Source organism: Anabrus simplex, chromosome 4 (genome assembly GCF_040414725.1).
Source record: "Anabrus simplex isolate iqAnaSimp1 chromosome 4, ASM4041472v1, whole genome shotgun sequence".
Taxonomy (NCBI): Eukaryota; Metazoa; Arthropoda; class Insecta; order Orthoptera; family Tettigoniidae; genus Anabrus; species Anabrus simplex.
Genome location: NC_090268.1, coordinates 362,919,827 through 362,942,549, shown reverse-complemented (window position 1 = coordinate 362,942,549; position 22,723 = coordinate 362,919,827). Strand labels below are relative to the sequence as shown.

The 22,723-nt window shown below is 39.1% G+C and overlaps 1 protein-coding gene across 3 annotated transcripts in view; it reads right to left on the bottom strand.

Moving 5' to 3' along the window:
- LOC136872278 (uncharacterized) overlaps positions 1 to 22,723 on the bottom strand; it is a 287,188-nt gene that overhangs the window by 246,016 nt on the left and 18,449 nt on the right. For all 3 annotated transcript variants that reach the window (XM_068227513.1, XM_068227514.1, XM_068227515.1), the window contains exon 2: positions 11,810 to 12,037. In XM_068227513.1, the coding sequence (XP_068083614.1) occupies positions 11,810 to 12,037 (228 nt within the window). The remainder of the gene's footprint in view (positions 1 to 11,809; positions 12,038 to 22,723) is intronic.

Here is a 22,723-nt window from a genome sequence, read left to right as displayed (position 1 = left end):
ACCTAGATTTAAGTCAATACGAGCGATGACATCTTGATAATATAAGAAGTAGTGTATGCAGCACCTGAAAATCGTCCTATTGGTAATATAAATTTTACGTGGCTCCGCATGGAATATCTTTCTCTGGTTTGGAACTCAACACCCGAACTATTGAACTATTTGGTTAAAGATTTTCATTAAGCTAGCCTGGATATTATGCGTCCTTTCAATGAGCCGGGAACGGCGCAGTACTGTCACAGCCAAACATGAGACCGACTTTGGTGTACCAAGAGACAGATGAAAAAATACTGCATCCATCAAATGGTAAAAGATGGGATATTTTTAATGATCACGATAACTGTTGTTTATGGGGTCTAACATGTAGGTCATCAGCCTCATAGTTCTAAACTATAGTAGATACAAAACGAGTTGCAAGTCCTTTTTCTTTTTGCTTGATATTATTTGGATCAAGATTTTCTGCATTAATGAGTCAATGTTTCTTTCAATAAAATGGGGCAAATGTATATGTAATTTAAAATTAACTGTATGCTGAAAGTTCTACATTTAGTCATTACAGGATTTCAGTGCAAGATCACAATCACTTCAGAGCCCAAAGCTCACCCTTAGTGATTTTTATTTCTGCCTGTTAGGTCATCAGCCCAGAGACTGATTGTATCCTCAAACAGCACAAATCACAATTAATTTGGTTAGCAGAAAACTCAAAACCAATGACATCATCAAAATGAGTCATGCCAGGTAAGATGAGGAGCGAGGTAGTTTGCAACTGTTTTCCTCACTAAGAAAATATGATTAATCCTATGAATAACACCTTTCATAATACTATAACACAGAAGTTGTGCTCTGAATGTCATCATTCAGCACCACTCATACATCAGAAACTTCCATACTGTCACAGCCATACATGAGACTGAGACTTTGGAAGATACATTTTACTCTGGCCTGTACCAAGAGACAGATGAAAAAATACTGCATCCATCAATAAATGGTAAAAGATGGGATTTTTATTAAAAGAATGGTTTAATACAACCTATGACAAGTTTGGTTAAGGAAGAGGAAAACATGTTCTCTTCTTGTTCCACATCACTTGACTGATGATCAGAAGCAGGCACGTTTAGAGGCTTCACAGGATTTTGTCGAAACAGCGGATGCAACACCAAATTTCTTGAACTGTATTGTCACTGAGGATGAAACCTGGTGTCTCAGGTACGACCCTGAAACGAAACAGCAAAGCATGGAATGGCGATCTCCGGGATCCCCTCGTCGGAGAAAGGTCAGAGCCAAAAAGTCACGCATCAAAACGGTGCTCATCACCTTTTTCGATAGTCAAGGCATTATCCACAAGGAATTTCTACCTGTTGGAACGACGTTGAATGCTGCACGGTACATTGAAATTTTGACCTGTTTCATGAAACGTCTACGCAGGGTACGACCTCAGTACTGACAACAAGGTTCATGGTTTTTTTGTCCATGACAACGCTCGCCCACACACAGCCAATATCGTCAAACAGTTCATGGCCAAAAAAAAGGGGTGGTGCAATTTGAACATCCCCCATACTTGCCAGATCTCAATCCACCAGACTTCTTCCTATTCCCATGATTCAAACTTGCATTGAAAGGAAAGATTTGATGATACTCCTGACATCCAACGAAACGTGACAAGGCTTTTGAACATCATCCCAAAGGAAGCCTTCCTGCAAAGTTTCCAGGACATGTATCGCTGATCTCAGCAGTGCATAGTTATGGGAGGGTACTATTTTGAAGGACAGTAAGGTCACTGCCATGCATTGTTCATGTTGATAGTACCGGACTATTCTCTGAACTTTGTCACAGGTTGTATATAACATCTATAGGTCTACATCTGATGAGCTATCTGATGGTGAGATATTGGCCCTGGCCTAGAATTTAATGTCAGGATTTGTTGCATTGAGCATGTATCACCTCACAATCTGCAGGCCTTTGAGCTGAGCAGGCCCATCAGAATTGCAGCATCATAGGGTGGGTGGGTTGGTTGGTTGATTGGTCATCATTTTAATAACAATGCAAGGCCTCAGTGGTTTTTATATTTTTACTAACAACTACACCATTGTTATGCACAAGACTTCAGTTTCAGACAGAACTTATGGTTTCTAATTGGTTCATCAACATATTATTAAGTAGAGCCCAGATTTCCATGCACTATCAAATCTCAAAATAAATGCAGAATAAACTGAAAAATATGCACTATCAAAATTCAGTTCCTTTTAAAAAATTGTACATAAACTAATTTCTCCAAATTGTCTTGATTCAACCTCATTCGTTTGTCAGCATATGACTTTCTGTCACAAGATGTGACAGGTGCATACCTAAATGAAGACATTTGGGACAAAGTGAAGTCAAATTTTAAGTCTTTGAATTTTAACCACAATAAGTCTTTTATAAGCTTGACAAATTCAAAATCAGGATTTGAATGGATCATTTTATTCAGCTTATGTCTAGCTGACGCAGCTACTTCTCTGTGCGATGATTGCAGATGATGAGGTCTTCAATAACTGCTAAAGATTGAGGCTGCGATAACAAAAACATGTGACGAGCGAGAGTTCTGGGTAGGAAATTCCAGAATAAAAACTGAATGTTCAGTGCAATCTCAGTAATGCGGCGCCACAGAAGTGTGATACAAGTTTTGTTTTGTTCGTCTAACACAGAAGAAAAAATGAGCAGTCATTTAGTAATGCACAATTTAGGGTTCAATTTATAACTGGGACACCTTATTCCTAAAAACTACAGAGGTCGACATGGGACCTTTCAGCTTATGTCAATGTTTACTCAAGCAACAGATAAAGAGTTTGGTTGATTGGTTTATAGGATCTCTACCTTATATACTAACTTTGGTTGTCAGATAGAATGCCAGGAATACATTCTCTCAGTCTCTCAATAAGAGAGCTACTGTATAACGTGGAAAAACTGTCCTAAATTCTGCAAACCAACATTCATAAAAGGCACTATCATGCAAGTTAGCATTATATATGCACCAAATTCAGAAAAAAAGTCATATTATGCAATATAAACATCCAAATATTTTCTATTAACACGTTTGTTGCTATTGTTACACTGTTGATATTAAGCATGAGTGCGTCACGAGTCACCGATGTTTTATACCGTACTTCGCTCGTGTGCATCACGAGGCACGTGTAACTCATCCTACGAAAGTAGTTCTACGGGCTACCGGTGGATGGCGAAAGTATATTGCTTTGAAATAATTAGATTGACAGCTGCAAGTCATGTGAAGTTCCCACATTCCTCAGCAGGAGGATCCACCAGCGCTTGGTTTAGCGGCAATAATTATTTAAGTCCACGAGTCACCCATGCCTTACGTAGCACAGAACAGAGCATTAACATCCCTTTCTACATGTTGGTAAAGGTTGATTTACATGAGCATAAATGCATTTTTAGACAAATAATAATTTAACATATTTATTTTCTTTATAATAAAGGCATGTTATATAAAATTTAAATTAATTTTTTTAAAAATAATACTGTTCTCTATTTGAACCCAATTGTCTATTTCTTTTCACTGATCTTGAAATTTCCGAAACTATTTACACTAATGATCTAACTAATTTTGTTATTATACAATGACAATTTTTATTTTGAACACAGTACAATTCCAGTATTTATGAATCTTATTAGCCCTTCGCGGGTGGCATCATTTATGGCCATAGGCGGCAAAGAAAATTAAAAAATAAAAATGCACGCAGAATTTTCAGAAATTTACTAAAACCAAGAAAATATGCCTAAATATACCAAATAACTTGTTTAGGGGTGGAAATCCAAATTTGAAGCAGTTTGAAGGCAAAATAAAAATTGTAAAATTATTTTTTCATTGGAAGAACAGCACAAGGCACACTCCACTTTATGATGTGACAGTGGTTAACTTGAAGTACATTGTAGTCCACTATTATGAAATATATGAACAAAAAACTGCTTTCAATGATATTTTGGTTTAATTTTTTGTCTTTGTCCATCAAAAAGTGAAAAAATCTGTCAGAAAATAGTCATAGCAGTTGAACCTAAGCTGTACACAAATACCCTGAATTTGTAAGTGTCAAGGTGATGGATCCTCAAAACTCGAACAAATGCCTTTATGTCATGCATTGTTGGGTGATGCCAATTTCTCATTCTGCTCTCCTTTTTTTTTCTTTTGGTGGTCGGTGTTGCCTGTATTTTTCTTTTGTCCCCATGTAATTTACTTTCACAGAGAATATCATCAAATATTTTGTTATCAAGAAATAGATGAAAATATTCTACAGGGGGCGTATCGGTATCAAAGTGTGATGGCAATATTGGTCGTTGATCAATATTACGAATGGGAATAATATTTGTTGGCCCAGGGTTGCTATTACTCACGTCTGTCCAGTCCTCCGCTCTATCGCTATCTGTGCCATCGTCACTTGTGTCGTCGTTGCACTCTGACGAACTGGAGAATTTTTTTTTTCTCGTAAAATCAGACACTTCTTCGATTGTATCTTCTTCCAATATTCATACTACATCTATCACTGATCTGTTTTTGCGATGCCATTTTACCGGAAAACCGTGAAAATACGTAAGAAGTACGCTCATGAGAAAACTGCGTCACACAACGTATGTATTACGTAACTCCCACAAACAGGAGAACAAACTCGGCAAGATACTGCGGGGATTTCCCTCACCGGAAGAGTTGAGAGAACAGCTCCTGCTATCTGTGAGCACATTTGGGTACGTCCTTGGCTAATAAACTCTCAATTGAACGGAACATATATATATGTTTCCGCCCGCAAAGAGTTAAAACATCCAATGCACATGAATGGTTTGTTTGGGCATTCCTCACAGTAAGTTTGTCACCTGCTTTGTTTTCTTGTCAGAGTATTTCGATGTGCCACATTCTCACTGAGCTTTATAGTAAACCACGCATCGTCTTCAAACTTTTCTGGCTGGTCCTTCCATCTTTGAGAGAGTGTGCGCAGGTCTCCTCCCAGGACTGATGACAGCTTCTGTCTGTGGTCCAATCAGGCTTCTTGCAGTTGCGGCATTTTTATTGCAGACGTCACGGTGTGAAGTATCCAAGCATTAATCAAGGCCATTCCAATGATAACTTCTAGGGCTACTTTCCTGTACCATTTTAAACCTTTGCGTAGACCTGAATAATAGGAAGACATCTGATCGCTGAAATAAACCCCCTTCTTAGCTCCATTGTAATCAAGAACAGAGAGAGGCTTCCTGACAGGTTCACTGTGTCTATTTTTCTTTCCAGAGTCTATGAGACAGTCACTATGGCTCGGCAGTGTTGAAAGCATCAGAACAGGTCGTTTTTCAACCGACTTGATAACTCGAGTACCGTGCTGACACATCTTACCCACCACTTCTCCTTTCTTCATTTTCTGTTTCACTATCTTTGGTAGTCCATGTCTATTGCTACGAAGGGTCCCACACACAAATATTTCATTCCTCAGAAGTTGTTCTGCCAGAGGTACACTGGTTTAGAAATTATTGGCATAGGGGACATGTCCTTCATTTAGAAATCCATGTAGAAGCTCCATTACAACAGAATGAGCATGACTTACTCAGCTTTCATTCACACTGGATTTTCCTGCATAGATCTTCATTCTAACAGTGTAGCCTTCTTCATTACACAGTTTATACACCTTAACTCCATATTTGTGAGTTTTGTTAGGAATGTATATTCTGAAAACTAAACGGCCTCTCCAAGGAACCATAGTTTCATCTACAACCATTTCTTTCCCCATTGTCAAGGCATTCTCAAAATTTTGGTTTACTTTATCAAGGAGGGGTTGGATTTGATAAAGACGATTGCCTGGTTGTTGGTTAGCTTCGTTGTCTGCAAAGTGCCAGAATCTCAAGAGAAGAAGGAAATGATCCTGTGGCATTACCCGTCCAATAAGTCGCACATCATATAAGTCATTCTTAGACCAGTATGAGTTGATAGTTGGGTGAGGAACAAGACCCATATACATGATGATACCTAGAAACTGTTTCATTTCCTCAACATTAGCTTCCTTCCATTTCAAACTTCTGGACTTGCTTTTCTCATTATGACTTTGTTTAAATTGATTAGCATACCTCTTGGTTTCCTGAACTATCATTTCTAATAGGCTGTCATCCACGAAGTGAGAGAACATACACTAACTGCAATTGAACCTTTGCTTCCTCAGGAAAAACAGTGAAGCCTAAATCATTCCTGGTTATATCACCCCAACTGTAGTCTGATTTACCTGATTGAGTTTTAACTTTTTCACTGTCACTTTCACTGTGGCTATCATGTACCTCTGTGTCAGTTCCAGAGGACATTGGTGAAGATGATGAACTTGACAATGAAAAACTGCGATCCTCCACATCACTACATTAGATATCTTCACCTCCTAAAAGATCCTCAATATCCGACTCCTCTAATGGTTTCTCTAAACGAGATCCTCCGGTTCATTGTGAAGAGTCCAAACTGGAACACTCTTTGGGTAGCTGGAAGTCTGCTAATCTACATTTCATCTGAAACAATTCACACACATTTCTTAGCTTTCTATGCTTATAGTTGAGAATAAGATGATGAAATCTGTATATAAGTAAAGTTCCTACCGTAATGCTGCATAGAAAAGATGCCCAATTGTATATCCTGTAGTTACTTAATATGATGACAAGGGTATTCACCCGCTGTCACAGATTTACGCCAGCCTACAATGACGGCCACAGCATGATAATACTCTATCAACAATGTATAGCTCCTATTGTCCACCACAGTTGAGCGGGACGTCTAGTAAAAATGCAAGGTACTGATTGCTCGTACACCAAATAGTAACAGCTGCATTACATTCATGCATCACGAGTCACCTGTGCCATAGAACAATGTAGATACCACCCGTGACACACTGTTTTACTGTTATGCAAAGTTATCACTGTAGCAGCATAAGAATAAAATGTGTATTTTTGTCCAGCACCACATTTTTGTGCTGTACGAGTCACATGTGATATGCAAAGCAGGGAACGTGTTAAATAAAAAATCTTAAAAATATGCATTATGCATGAATTTTCTCCTAAAAACGCCAAAATATGCAAACATGCAGGGAAAAAGAACGGTTATTTGGAATCATTAAACCATAGAACAAAGTTTGAGAAGTGTAACTAGCTTATTTAAAAACATTTCATTTGCAATGAAATCCGGGCTTTATTAATAAGCACAATATTGATTACTCTTGTAAAAGACTAATTATACAAAGGCTATTCAAAATATAAGGTAACAAGAGTTCATAGGTGACATACTACCCCTTGTGTTCAAAATTTCCATTAGGCCCGAAGCAGAAAACTTCAGTACAGATATATCATGCAGCTGTTAGATGGTGTTTATGTTGTGTCGGACCCTTCCAATATCAGTTAGAAGATGGCTGCGCGCATGGAAGCATGGCCAAATGTGGACGCATGTAGTGCGATCTGCTTCTGGCATCTGTACAGCATCTCATCAGCGGAAATTAATTTGCAACTTGTGGAGAGGTACAGTGCGAATATTATGTCATGAAAATAAGTTTGACATTGGTGCAAAGACTTCAGTAATGGCAGGACATAGTGCAAGATGAGAAATTATCTGGGTGACCAAGCACGTCCATCACAGATCACTGTCGCATACTGAAAGTCTCATCCAGGACAATTGTTGCATTCAACTTAGCAACACTGCTGATAAACTCAACATTTCAGTGACAGTGTGCACACTATTGCTCACAAGCAGTTGGACTATCGAAAGACGTGTTCACAAAGGATGACCAGGTACCATTTTTTTTTTTTTTTTTTTTTAATCAGGAAGCTAATTGGAAGGGATTCTCTTTCATGCACTTGATGCAATTTAATAAGGAAGGTTTCTGCACCATATTATTACAGGAGATGAATTGTGGGTGAATCACGACATCAGAGATGAAGCGAGCATACATGTTATGGAAATACCCTAGTATCCACCGTGCAAGCAAGTCGGAACAGTTCCATCTGCAACGAAAGTTATGACAATAGTCTTTTGGAATCATAAGGGTGTGCTTGTGGATGATTTTCTCACTAGAGGAGCAATAGTGAATGGTGCCAGTTACTGTGACACACTGAAGTGTTTGGAGGTAGCAATTGGCAGAAAATAACCAGAACTTGTCTCAACAGGCATTGTGTTGCTGCATGACAATGCCAGACTGCAAACAGCCAATACCACACATGAATTGTTATGGCACTTCCAGTGGGAGGTATTGGACCATCCTTCCTACAGCCTCGAACAGGACCAACTGATATCCAACAGAAATATTCTCATGGAACTGGAGTGTGTATCAGAGAGATAGGATAGGAATGGTAGGCGGGGGAGTATTCATTCTGCTGAAAGAAGAATTTATAAGCTACGAAAAGTTAAAGATGACAAACATGAAATTCTAAGTGTAAGGCTCATCTCTAAAGATATTAGGCAACTCGATGTCTTTGGTGTGTGCAGATCAGGAAAGAGTAGCGCTGATGCTGATTCAGAATTATTTGATAAGATAATCAGCTAAGAAACGCGATAGCAGCAGGTGATCTCAATTTACCAAATCTCAATTGGGAAGGTAATGCGAACAACAGGAAGCATGACTAACAAATGGCAAATAAGTTAATATGAGAAGGGCAGCTGATTCAGAAAGTGATGGAACCAACTAGAGGGAAGAATTTTCTGGATGTGGTGCTGGTAAAACCAGATGAGATCTAAAGAGAAACCGAAGTAATAGATGGTATAGCGATCACGAAGCTGTTTTTGTCATAGTTAAAAATAAGTGTGAAAGAAAGGAAGGTATTAAAATTAGGACTATTAGGCAGTACAATATGGCTGATAAAACAGGCATAAGGGAGTTTAAAAAAAGTAACTATGATCGGTGGGTAACAGTAAATAAAAATGTAAACAGACTCTGGGATGGGTTTAAAGCAATAGTTGAGGAATGTGAAAATAGGTTTGTGCCTTTAAAGGTGAAAAGGAATGGTAAAGATCCATTATATTATAACAGAGAAGTAGAGAGAATAAGGAGCTGCAGGTTGCAAAGAAATAGATAGAAATGACTGTGGAAGTAAGGAGAAATTGAAAGAATTTGCTATGAAATTGAATCTAGCAAAGAAGTCAGCTAAGGATAACATGATGGCAAACATAATTGGTGGTCATACAAATTTTAGTGAAAAATGGAAGAGTATCTATAGGTACTTTAAGGCAAAAACAGGTTCCAAGAAGGACATGCCAGGAATAATTAATGGACATGGGGAGTGTGTATATGAGGATCTTCAAAAGGCAGAAGTATTCAGTCAGCAGTATGTAAAGATTGTTTGTTACAAGGATAATGTCCAGATAGAGGAGGTGACTAATACTAAAGAAGTATTAAAATATACCTATGATAACAATGACATTTACAGTAAGATACAAAAGTTTAAAACTAGAAAAGAAGCTGGAATTGATAAGGTTTCAGGGGACATACTAAAGGCAATGGGTTGGGATATAGTACCATATCTGAAGTACTTATTTGATTACCAAATGAATGGAGAGTTGCTATAGTAGCCCCTGTGTATAAAGGAAGGGGTGTAAGACAAAGCTGAAAATTATAGGCCAGTCAGTTTGACATGCAGATGATACAGATTCCTTATGGGAATCAACATCTGTATCATCTGATGGCCAGCCAGCCATCAATTTTTGAAAACGAGACTAAATTTCTCATAATGCATTCGCACTGCCGGTAGCTACAAGTAGCCTATGCAGTGGCCTCCACGGTATGCACTAGCCATGCGTCTTGGTAGGTGTGCTATTTACCAACTGAAATGAAATGTCGTATGGCTTTTAGTGCCGAGATATCCCAAGACAGGTCCGGCTCACCAAGTGCAGGTCTTTCTATTTGACACCCGTAGGTGACCTACGCGTCGTGATGAGGATGAAATGATGAAGACAACACATACACCCAGCCCCCGTGCCATTGGAATTAACCAATTAAGGTTAAAATCCCCGACCCGGCCGGGAATCGAACCCGGGACCCTCTAAACCGAAGGCCAGTACACTGACCGTTCAGCCAACGAGTCGGACTTTACCAACTGATGAGCCCAACTTAGCACACTGGGGCAAAATGCTGGCAACCAGGAACGAGGTGGCTGGGAAATTTATAATGTCCAATAACGGACCTATATTGGAATTATAAATTTACTCATTCGGAACAAATATTTCAGGTTCCCTGTGGGAATCAACATCTGTATCATAAGTGGTATGTTCTGAGCAGTCAGTGGAGAGATGGCATGGAATGACATCAGTAGACGAATAAGTTTGAGTGGTGTCTTTAAAAGTAGGAAAGATCACAATATGAATCTAAAGCTGGAATTCAAGAGAGCAAATTGAGGCAAATATTCATTTATAGGAAGGGGAGTTAGGGACTGGAGTAACCTGCCAAGGGAGATGTTAAAAAAAATTCCAATTTCTTTGCAAACATTTAAGAAAAGGCTAGGAAAAACATCAGATAGGGAATCTGCCACCTGGGTGACTGCCCTGAATGCATATCAGTAGTGACTGATTGATTGGAGCCACTGAAGAATCTAGGGAGGGGGGATAAATGATTTGAAGATGACATGGCCGTTCAGTATATTGTCATGACGTGTCTTCAGGAACTGGACACAGATTCCTTTCATGTTGGCATCGATGCCTTGGTGTACCGCTGGAACAAGTACTTCATCAAGAAATGTGACTATCGAGCGAGCTGGCCGTGCGGTTATAGGCGCGCAGTTGTGTGCTTGCACCCGGGAGATAGTGGGTTCAAATCCCACTGTCGGCAGCCCTGAAGATCGTTGTCTATGGTTTCCCATTTTCACACCAGGCAAATGCTGGGGATGTACCTTAATTAAGGTCATGGCTGCTTCCTTCCAACTCCTAGGCCTTTCCTATCCCATCGTTGCCATGCCATAAGACCTATCTGTGCAGCGGCAATGAAAACTTCTGTCTCTCCTACACATAATACGTGGTAAAATTTATAAAATTCTACTTCTTAATTTAAGTACTTTAGGTCTTGTACTGTTACTGAAATTATACCAGCTTTCTTCCAAAACATTGAAGAAACATCCTTTTTTTTTTTTTTGCACGAAATGAAAAAGAAACGAGATATTGTGAATAAGAGGACTATTTCAAAACAAGTTTTAGGTTTATTCTATTGAAGAAAAACGCTAGGTAATCTTTTTAGCCAGTGCAGCGATTCACGATATATTGTACTGATGATAAGCTTTTGGGCTTTTACCACGCCAAGAAAACAAGGTGAAATTCTGTAAGTATCACAGAGAACTTTGTTTCACGTCTTCAGAAGAAAATCTGAACTATCCATAAGGAAGACTTCTCCAATGTGGAAGGCCTGAATTTACAAATGCTTTACCACTGGGTTAGAGCAGCATAACAAGAAACATCTTAATTGGAGCTTAGATGGTATCAGCTCCCACTTGGAATGCGAGTGCTGTGCTAGCATACAAAGAGACATCTAGATGACGAATGAGCATACGACTTACTCTAACCCGAAGGTAAAGCATTCTTAAATTCAAACCTTTATTATTGGAAAAGTCTTCCTAGTGAACAATCAAGATTTCCTTCTGAACATAAAGACTTTCACATTTTTAATTGACACAGCAAAAGCCTAAAAGCTTATGTCATGCTACAAATACGGGCCCTGAAAGAAACAATCTAAACATGATATAATGTCAGAACCTTTATCGCAACGGTGGGCAGTGACGATTCATCGTCAATTGGTCCTATGATATTTAATAATTCCAATAACTTATTTTTCATACGTACCCAGTTTACTTGTATGGCTTATTTCTGCTCCGTCATCAATTAGTTTTCTCACAATGGATAAATGACCATTCCTGGCAGCATGCATTAGAGGAGTCCATCCAAAAATATTACTCTTCTCAATATCTGCTCCTTGCATTTGTAAGAGGTTTAACACTTCGTAGTTTCCATTAGCTGCAGCCACTTGAATGGGAGTTGTTCCATAGTCATCAAAATAATTAACAGATGCTCCTATAAGAAGATCCAAGATGTGGTATTTTATACATCTGGCAGAGAACAAAGTTACCTCAAAAATATATTATTTGATAGAACAAAGCAATCAGCACAAAAATATATAAAACGATAACAAATCAGTATTATACTAACATATTATAGAATTATAGAATGGTTACACCCAAAAATTCACAAAATTATACAGTAGTACAAGACAACACTCAGAACAAACAAAGCTGTCAACAGAATCTATATATATAAAAATGTATGTATGTATGTATGTATGTAAATGACACATCTCCTCCTAAACCACTCGAGCAAAATCAAAGAAATTTGGTACACTCATAACTTACTATCTGGAGACTAGCACTGTGGTGGTAAGCCATTCCTAGCACCCTTAGGGGTGGGGGGTCAGGGGGGTTATATATAAAATTAATAGAAAATAGTGTTGAATAAATAGTTTCCGGGTTCACTGACATGAATAGTGACACGCCGGATTTTTTAAAAGTCCAAGTCAGCCCCCTTCGTGAAGGGGGGTGAGGGGGGAGTGATATATAAAAGCAATCGATAATAGCATCGAATCCATTGATTTTGGAGTCGGAGATGAACAGTAACACTCTGGAAATTTTTAAAGTCCAACTTCAGCCCCCTTTGGAGTGGGGGGTCCGAGGAGGAGTGATATATAAAAATAATCCAAAACAGTGACAAATCTATAGATTTCGCGATCACTGAGGTGAATAGTGACATTCTGGAATTTTTTAAAGTCCAACTTCAGCCCCCTTTGGGGTGGGGGCAAGTTGTTAGTGATATATGAAAATAATCGGAAATAGTGTCGAATCCATACTTTTCGGGCTTGCTGAGATGAATAGTGTCACTCAGGATATTTTTAAAGTACAAGTTCGGCCCGCTTTGGGGTAGGAGGCATACAAATATTACCTACTATCTGGAAAATATACTGTGGGGGCAAGACGCCCCTAGAACCCCTAGGGAAGGGGGTCAAATATAACCTATATTAATAAATGGAAGTCAGTTTGGAACGATCAATATACGTAGTACACTGTACTGTATATATAAGTTAAGGTATACAAATTAAAATTGATGTGAATTAATAAGGCACTTCCAGGCATCGTAGAAACTTAAAACTTGGTACCAGAGAAGCTGTTGACTTCAGGATCCCTAGAAAAATAGAAAATTTTCAAAATACTCTGAGGGGCCTCTCTGGGAGTCTCAAATTTGGGGCTCATCATAAGAACGCATTCGGATATATTTATCCTAAACAATAACCCACAGGTTTCATGGGTTTAAAAGTTTCCTGAAAGTCCTAATTTTTGATCCCCCCCCCCCCATATCAAGATGGCGGCATAATCTGCCAGACAAGCAAGAAAACTGAAATTTAGCTAAATTATAGCTTTTAGCCCATAACTGACGGAAAAATTACGAGATGTTTAAAATGTTTATTTTTTTACCCCCAAAAACATCAAAATATGGAGACAATTTTAAAATGGTGCAGACCTTCCTTTTGAGGTATTTGGTGGCTAAATGGTAAGTCGTATCACAAAACGGATGGCACATTCTCTGATCAATTTGGAGTGATCTACAACTTTGGTCCTATGACTTATTGTCATATCTTTATCCCTTATATGTTAAATTTGGCTCTATTTCTGGATTGTACGTATTTTTTGCTATTTTTACACGTATAATTGGTAGTTTGATTCACTTATCCTAAAGATAGGATCATCAATTCTACGTGAACCTTGGCACATGCAGTAGCTACATATGTACCAAATTCTATGTTTGCAGCTGTCATATGTGTGTCCGAAAAGTAATTCACTGTGAGAAAACCTTACCAAAATTTCACCATATTCAACCTTTCTAACTTAATCTTACCCACAAATAGATGAGATACATGAACACATCATAGGACCAGCCATTTAGACTGTTATACATGGCATCTTATCGTAGGCCTACAATCCTTTTGCCGATATGATGTACCTTTTAGAGCAGTTAATCTTCAAATGAAAGTAAAAATGCACATATTTTCGTACGTCGATCTATATTTATTAATTGAAGTTGATTTGTAACAATCCAGAAAAGGTGTGCGTGCCTTTGTAATTAATACTTTACAAATCGATAATGACTCTCAGCAGGAGGGCGTCTGCTATTGTAATCAGTGCTCCCCACATCGACTTTAACTGGCAGTATGAATGGGGTCTTTCTCCAACTCCTGTGTACCATTATAATTATTTTCCTTCTCGATTTGACTGGCAGAAGGCTAGGGAACATGCAGTTTTTTCAAAACTCCTTCACCCGACTGTGTTTGGGGTGCTCGCCAATATAAACAAATTTACCCTCTAAAATGTGGTTGACGTTAGGCATAGTGGCCTGCTGTTATAATGGAAACTCAAAATCTCTGTGTGAGTGGCAGTAAGCTGACTGGCATTAGGAATAGAGGCCTGTCATTATATTGATAACAGCACAACTCAATTTTGACTGGCTGTAGGGAAGGTGCCTGCCATTACAATAAAAATTCTTCGATTTTTATCTGTCTGGAAGTAGGAAATGGGGCCTGTCATTGCAACGAAAACTCCCCAAATATATTGTGACTGCGCAGCAGGCAATGGGGCCCATCATTATAATGAAAATTCCCAAATCGATTGCGAATGGCAGTAGGTAAGTGGACATGCCATTATCGTCACAACTCGGCAACTCACTCTTTACATTAGAAGCAATGTATGTGGACCTCCCTATGCTGTTTCTCGGATAACGCTGCGAGACATTGAATTAAAAAAAAGATCTTATTCACTACATGTACAATAATTTACTTAGATATCTGTATACAATATAGAATACCGTAGCGAAGCACAGGCACATTTGCTAGTTCTACCTATAAACAATATCCAGAACAGACAGATATAACTTACCTGGTATTTCAAACTCAAAATGCAGTGTATACCCTAAATTCCACATTGGACAAACCAGTTAAAATTTTGAAGCAAGTTACTCAGAACACAGCAGAGCCCTCCAATATAAAACAATCTTCATTTGCTGACCATTCACTACATAGAGGACACAAATATGCAGACATCAACAGAAGCATGGAAATTCTCCACATCAGCTCTAAGGAACACAGACATAACATTCTAGAAAACAACAATTCTGTCCTACGATTCAGTTGCCAACGATGACAATATATATTTTTTGAAATTACTTTAAGGCATCTTGTAACATGTTTACCATAAGACAAGTGGTGAAATCATTATTACAAAATCTTACTGTAAGAAAACTTTCCAGACCTCAGCTTGACTGTTCTTTTTTTATCTTCATGCTTTGCCAATCACTGCTTATCATAGATTCCCAAGGATTAAATTTCTTTTTCTTTCTTGACACACGAGAGCAGCTATTTTGGTACAAATACTCTTATTTATTACATGCAAATGGTTGTCATTGCTATTCATGAAAGTTCAAGGGCTAGGCATTCCCCATATGTGACAAAAATTGTTCCCACCCGAACAATGCGATGAATGGACAAGGGCTATCCATTCACGGACAAAGCAAGCTAAAGAAGCACATTCCCTGTCTACGACTAGCCACCATTAATATTGGAACACTCAGTGGAAGAAACCATCAGCTGGCAAAGACCCACAGAACAGCCAAATCTGTATCACCTGTGTCCAGAAAACAAAATGGAAAGGGTTAAAATTAAAAGACATAGGTGATAGCTACAAGATCCTCTATCATGGCACAAGTTCTGTCCAAATCAGAGTTGCAGTGGTTGTTTAACTTCATGATGCTGTGGATGAATCATGAGACTATGCAATAGCGGTCAGAATTAACTTTAATACGACAGTTATACATATTTTCTGCTATGTGCCATGAAGTAGATGCCCCGATGACGTGACGGAAGAATTTAGGTGCTCATATTTGAACAATAACCACAGGAGAACATATTTTTATTGGTGGAGATCTGAATAATCATGTTGGAGAAGCAAGAGATGGTTATACCCAGGGGTTAATAGAGAGCAGTAAGGTTAGTCATTCCACGTTATGGGCTGCCATTGGCTGTCGCTGTGATGTCAGCATGGAACATCGCTGGTAGCTGCTGACGGCAGATTGTATTAGCGTGGGAATTGCTTCATGTGTTAATATGAAGCCGAAGTGATATTTTACAATTTTCGAATGTCATCCAATGTATTCTATAGAAACAGATATTCTGTAGAAGATAAAGTATAACATTGTAGCACTACAATATAAGAGGTACTTAGAAGTGCACGATATTTTAGGTTTAAATCAACAGATTCAGGACAAATAAGACTGTAATATATTAACTGTTATTCACTCTTACCTTAGTGAAGATGATGTTGACAAAATGCATGGAATCTGCACCTCATTGTGACTCACAGAGGGAGTTTGTTTCATAGCAAACATTGTTAATTTGTTCAACACTTCACAGTGAAAACTTACACAGCACATTGCGATATGTAATTACTTCAAAGTCTTGGAACACAGGAATCAAATAAATGGTTTGTCTTTCTTTCCGTTCACACAAGTCTAGAAGAGTATCATACATAGTCTAGTATATTCATTACCCACTCTATTTCATCAAAGGGGCTATAGTTCCAATCTTAATCGACGAAAGCGTGACAGGATATGAAATATGTTAATTTCCAAGTTCTGTGTGAAAGACACAAGTTCCTGTGGCTTTGTACGTGAAGTTAAAAACAACAAATACATTGGTCAGGAACATTTCTTGACCTTGAAAAGATTTACTTTGTTGATAAATGCCACATTCTCTCTTTTCACTTATGGGCAGCTGCTATTCTTTCTTTATTTCTGTTTTGTAGCCAACCAATGCAAACGGAGTAGGTTCAGATCTTAGCATATGTTTTCAAGACTTGGGGATGGATGTCAGGAAAATGGCTTTTCAGCTTCACAAATATACTATTCACAACTTCTGGTTCCCTGTTCAAATCTGTTCATCTGTGAATTTCATCAAATATCAGTTCGAATTTAGTGATTATTTCAATGAAATCATTGGAAGGGATGAGCAAACCTCCACAAGACACCATGTGTACCCACCCCAGACTTGGGTCACCAGGCAGTGTCAACAACTCTCCTGTAGGCGTGCCCACGGACTGGTCAGTTTTTCGGCAGCAATATGCGATGAACCCCCGCAATGTATTTAAATCCCTCCACACTACAGTCAGTATCTTCCTGTAAGGATATATCATCACTATCAACACCTGGCAGTTCAATATAATTAACATCCTTATCACTCTAAATCATCGCCAGAGCTTCAGTCATGTCTGGGAGGATGTTGCCAAACATAGCCAACTTGACAAATTCTCCTCCTTCGTCAGGAGTTACAGGTGACACATTGGAAAGAGGAATATCGCTGGAATTGGCTCCTAACAACAATATGATCTTATTTTGACATCAGGTGGTGATTGATGGTCATACAAATATTGAAAACCTCTTTGGTGCAAAAAGAAATTTTCCAAGCAATCTTCATTCAAACATGCTGTGAGAATGAACTTAACGCTGAAAGATTCCATGTCTTTGAAAAGGCCAAGCAGGGAACGGATACTTTTCAAAAATCCTTTTTGAAAGGGAAGCATATGTTTCGCAGAGCCAACATGCATGTTCTCACAACACTCAAAATATCTGTGAGGCATTTTTCCTTAGCATCGTGATGAATGCGAAACCCGAATGCAAGTGGCTCGTCACTTTCAGGTATTCTAGAATTTAAAATGTCTCGTGTCTCATCGGCAAGCTGTATGAATGCACTAACATGCTCTCCATCTGGCATCAAGTACTGGATAGCCTGTGCTGTTGTGTTAGAAAACAACTCAGCTGTTAATTGTACACACTGACGTTCCCTGCCTATCACATTCATATGTTGCTAAGAAAGCTTAGGACACAAATAGTACGTAAAGTAATTGCTTTACAAATGTCCTCCTTATTCCATTGAACTCATTTAGATCCATTTAACAGACGTCTTATTTGGCAGGGTGAGAAAATTTTCCTCAATATTCGTTTAACTTCATCAGACACTAAAGCATTAGTGTTTAGTTTGTGAACATTTCTTTGTGAAAGTTACAGCTTATTTGCAAGTCCTTTGTTTTATAATTTGAATTTCATTTTCATATCAGACAACCGAGCATTTCTTGCTTCAAGAGCTGCAATAGTTTTTAATAAGTTGTCCTTTTCTGAAGTGGCAGGAGGATTATCTTGTGTGTCAGTACATTTGTCAGCTGTTCTCTTAATGGTGATAGATTTTTTATAATATCTCAAGAGCTAATTTCTGCACTAGTCTTGTCATACCACTCCTTCCTCTCTTCTGCAGTAGGTGAGGTCATGCAGGCACTAACTACAGGCATATTATTATTCCAATTCACTAAAACAGCATTCGTGTTAATGCATGGCAACATAAGTGACAGAACAGCACCGGGTTTGAGCACCCACTTCCGAGGCAAATTCAACAATTCAGACCTCAAGTCTCTTATGTAGTCTGACTACTGGAAATGAAGAAAGCATATTCGAGCATTTTTAATATTTACAGCGTCTTTTCGGCAGCATTCAATACCCAAACCTACAGAGTCTTTTCTGTAGCATTCAATACCCAAACCTTTTGTAGTTTAATATCACACAGGAAGGCAAGCAAAACTATTTCACTTTCTTTGGTGTTTCGGTTGTGGGATTTGCAGTTTACTACAGTGCAGCCCAGCATTGTTTGTCATACAATTCTAGAGCACTGAAGTATAAAACCGTAACCACCATATCACAACCGCCTATTAAGTGTTGTCTCTGTGAATACACTTTACGGCTTCGTTTCACAATTATCTCATACTTGTAGCGAGTAAGTCACACGCAAACAGCAGAAACAAAAAACAAAACTAGGACCTCTGACACTCTTTTAAGCACACACGCACTGTAAACTTAAACAAATACATCTGATACATGTGATAATTGAAGAATTTGCCGCGATCTAATCTGATCCCGCGTGGCTCGCTGTTCCACTGTGATGTCATGCGCTAAGCGAGGAAAATAGAACACCTTCTGCGTAGGCTGAGTGTGCCCTTCGCCTGGGTATACCCAATGCCATAGAAGCCACAGATATGAAACAAAAGATGAGGGATGCAAGATCTTAGACTTTGCTCAATCTCACGATTTAGTCATTGCCAACACATTCTTTAAAAACAGGTCAACACACCTCATTACTTACATTAATGGTGAGCATTCCACTCAGACTGGTATGCAGGTGTGACTTCAAGTAGGCATTAAGTGCAAAATTAATCCCATCAGAAACCATTGCCCCTCAACATCAACTGCTTACTTTGGACCTTCAGATAGGGCAGTTAAAACGATTTCGGCCTCGGAAAAGTGATCCGGAAAAGTGGTGGAAACTGGAAAGGAGGACATCTTCATAGCAAAGCTCAGTACTTTTAGTGTGATCACTGATCAGCCTGTAGGAACCACGTGGGTTCAGATCACTGAACAGATACACACGGAGCAGCTGACCATCTTGGAAAACAAAATTAGGTAAACGGTTCCTGGACAAACAGACTTGGCAATGGAACAAAGAAGTACAGATGAGATGATGTTAATGATGATGATGTTTGTTTAAAGAGGCCTAACATCTAGGTCATCGGCTCCTAATGGTACGGAATGAGATGAAATGTAATGACAAATTAAAAGTCCAAAATCCTCCGCTGACCAGAAATCAAAACGTGAGGACAAAAAATGAATGGATGGATATGAATTGAAAACAATCTGTGGATCTGACCCGCAATGCCTCACATTCACAGAAAATGACGTAAAATAATAGTATTACTGACCAAGGGACTGCTGCTAAAGCACAATTCTTAATCGATGATGCTTGTAGTCTAAAGGAGTCCAAAATCCAAGTCATCAGCCCCTCATAATGGTACTTATCGCTAGGAAAGTAGAACCATGGTATTCATCATGTCGCGGTACTAATCAAAAGTAGCGTAGACTCGCGGTATTCCACACATTATGGTACTACTCACAGGTAATGTAATGCGCACATGTAACACAGACCTATGGTGTTTCTCACATTGCTGTGTCATCTACAGGCAACACAAACTTATGGTGCTTATCACATACGTGTACTAACCACAGGGACTCTTACTATCCCGTGGTGTTCCTCATATAGTCAGTACTAATCATAGGCAAGGCAGACCCATGGTGTCACTCATATAGTGGTACTAGTCACAGGTACTGTAAAAGCCAACAGCACACACTGTTGCTACTCTCCACAAACCTATTTTGTACCTAACATAGTGGTACTATGCGCAAGTAAAAGCGACCCATGGTGTTCCCTGCATGGTGGTACTAATTACAAGTAATCTCATAGTTCTAATTCGATCCCTTGGTCGCCCCTTTTAGTTGCCTCTTAAAACAGGCAGGGGATACCGTGGATTTATTCTTCGCCTGCGTCCCCCACCCATCGGGGGTTGTCTGCGAGAGCTATTTTATTTTGATCAAGTCCGCCGGCAAGCAAGTTAGCAACCCCTATCCGCCACCTGGGAGTATCACCTCTTCCCCTGCTACGCCAGCATAGTAGGTTCATGGAAGTACAGATGGCTCCCAAGGCTAAGGAGGAGGCTGATAAGACTTGGTGGTAAACAAAATTACAAGCTGATCATGACCATAACAAGATGTTAAAACGCACTGTTGCTGCAACAAAAGATTGCCACTCCTATGGTGTATATGAGTCAATAGGCACAGGGTACAAATAAGGTCTACTATCTAGCAATATCGCACGACCAAGCAACTGAAGATATTGGCCATGTGCTGCAAATTAAAGATTCCAACAATAATCTTCTCTGAGACTCCCTAGCTATTTTGGACCATTGGAGAGACTACAACATTATATGTAAGGAAGAATTTCCACACAAACTGATTCCTTGTGGTGATGCATTGCTGGACCTGTCCTGCCAATTAACATCCAGACGTATCACAACCTGAATTGTATTGTATTGTTCATATAAGAAGAATAAGATGTTTACCAACAAGCAGGAAAGGCTTGTATCAGAGCCAATCATTACAATTATTTCTGTAAACATAGAAGATTATCAACGTGTAAAGAAGAGCTATTACACAACCTTTGTTATACCCACAAATGTTATTTATAATGTGTTCAGGAAACACATAGGGACATTCATCAACGGCGCCCTAAGATCCGAGGAATGAAATTAGTGGCTGGAAGACCTCACGGCCAGTATGGTAGTGCCATCTTTACCGAACTAGATCTTACGATTCTTACGACTTCCATCACAGAACAAAATAATGTTGAAATAACTACTGTAGAAGTTAGTAACCTTGTAATTTCCTCTGTCTACAAGCCTCCCAATGAGGTATCCTCATTTAATCCTCCTGCTAATTTCAGCAATCAGAAACCATCTGTTATTGTTGAAGATTTCAATAGTCATAGCACTGTTTGGGGCTATTCTCAAGATGATTCAAATGGAGATGCCGTACTAGAGTGGGCAGAAATGCATCGACTATCCTTGATCCATAATAATAAACTTCCTCCATCTCTTAATAGTGCTAGATGGCAACGTGGACACAACCCTGGTCTTATTTTTGTGAGCGAGAAATTAGCTAATCAAAGCATAAAGTGAATTTGTACACCGATACCTCACACACAATACCGCCCAGTTATGTGTCGGTACCACATATCCACCCACACACCGTACTCTTCAGGCGAAGGTACAATTTCAAGAAGGCAGACTGGCAAAAATTCACCACAATGCTTGATGAGAGGATTTTAACAGTTGATCCCGTTCCAGAGGCATATGAAGAGTTCTTGGAAGTTGTCCAGTATTGCTCCAGAAAAACTAGAGGATGTAGGACCAGTTACATTCAAGGTCTTACCTCTGAAGCATCCACTCTGCTGAAAGGATATCAAGACCTTTTCAAAAAAGATCCCTTCAGTGACGAAACTATCCACGGTGGACAGTGTATTATATCCTCCATTTCAGAATCCAAACATAACCAATGGATTAAATTAATGGAAGAGCTGGATATGGAAAGAAACAGTTACAATGCGTGGAGTTAACTTAGACACCTCAGTAATGCTACAACTAAGACCTTAGTACATAACGTTTCTGCAAATCAAATTGCTAGTCAGCTCGTGGAGAGCGGCAAATCAAATAAAGCTGGGAGAGAATAAAAAAGAAAGAAAAAAAAGGAAAGCCAACTAATATGGAAAACAGCATTCTCTCTAACTGGTTTGCTATGGAAGATCTACATAGAGTGCAGTCAGAATGTGGAGGTGACTCTCAATATCAGAAATGGGACTGGAAAGGAAACATAGCCATATACACATTTGGCTCAGGTGATAACACTTTGTTTAGCCAGGAGAAGAAAGGGGAGTTTTGATATAAAACATATGGCATGTGTCCGGCTCCATGGCTAAATGGTTAGCGTGCTGGCCTTTGGTCACAGAGGCCCCGGGTTAGAATCCCGGCAGGGTCGGAAATTTTAATCATCATTGGTTAATTCCGCTGGGTCTTCATCATTTCAACTTCCTCATGATGCACGTCACCTACAGGCGTCAAATCAAAAGACCTGCACCTGGCAAGATGAATATGTCCTCTGACACTCCCCGCAATAAAAGCCATACGTCATTTCATTATTTGCTTAAATGTTTTTGAAGAACTTTAAAATTTATCACATATT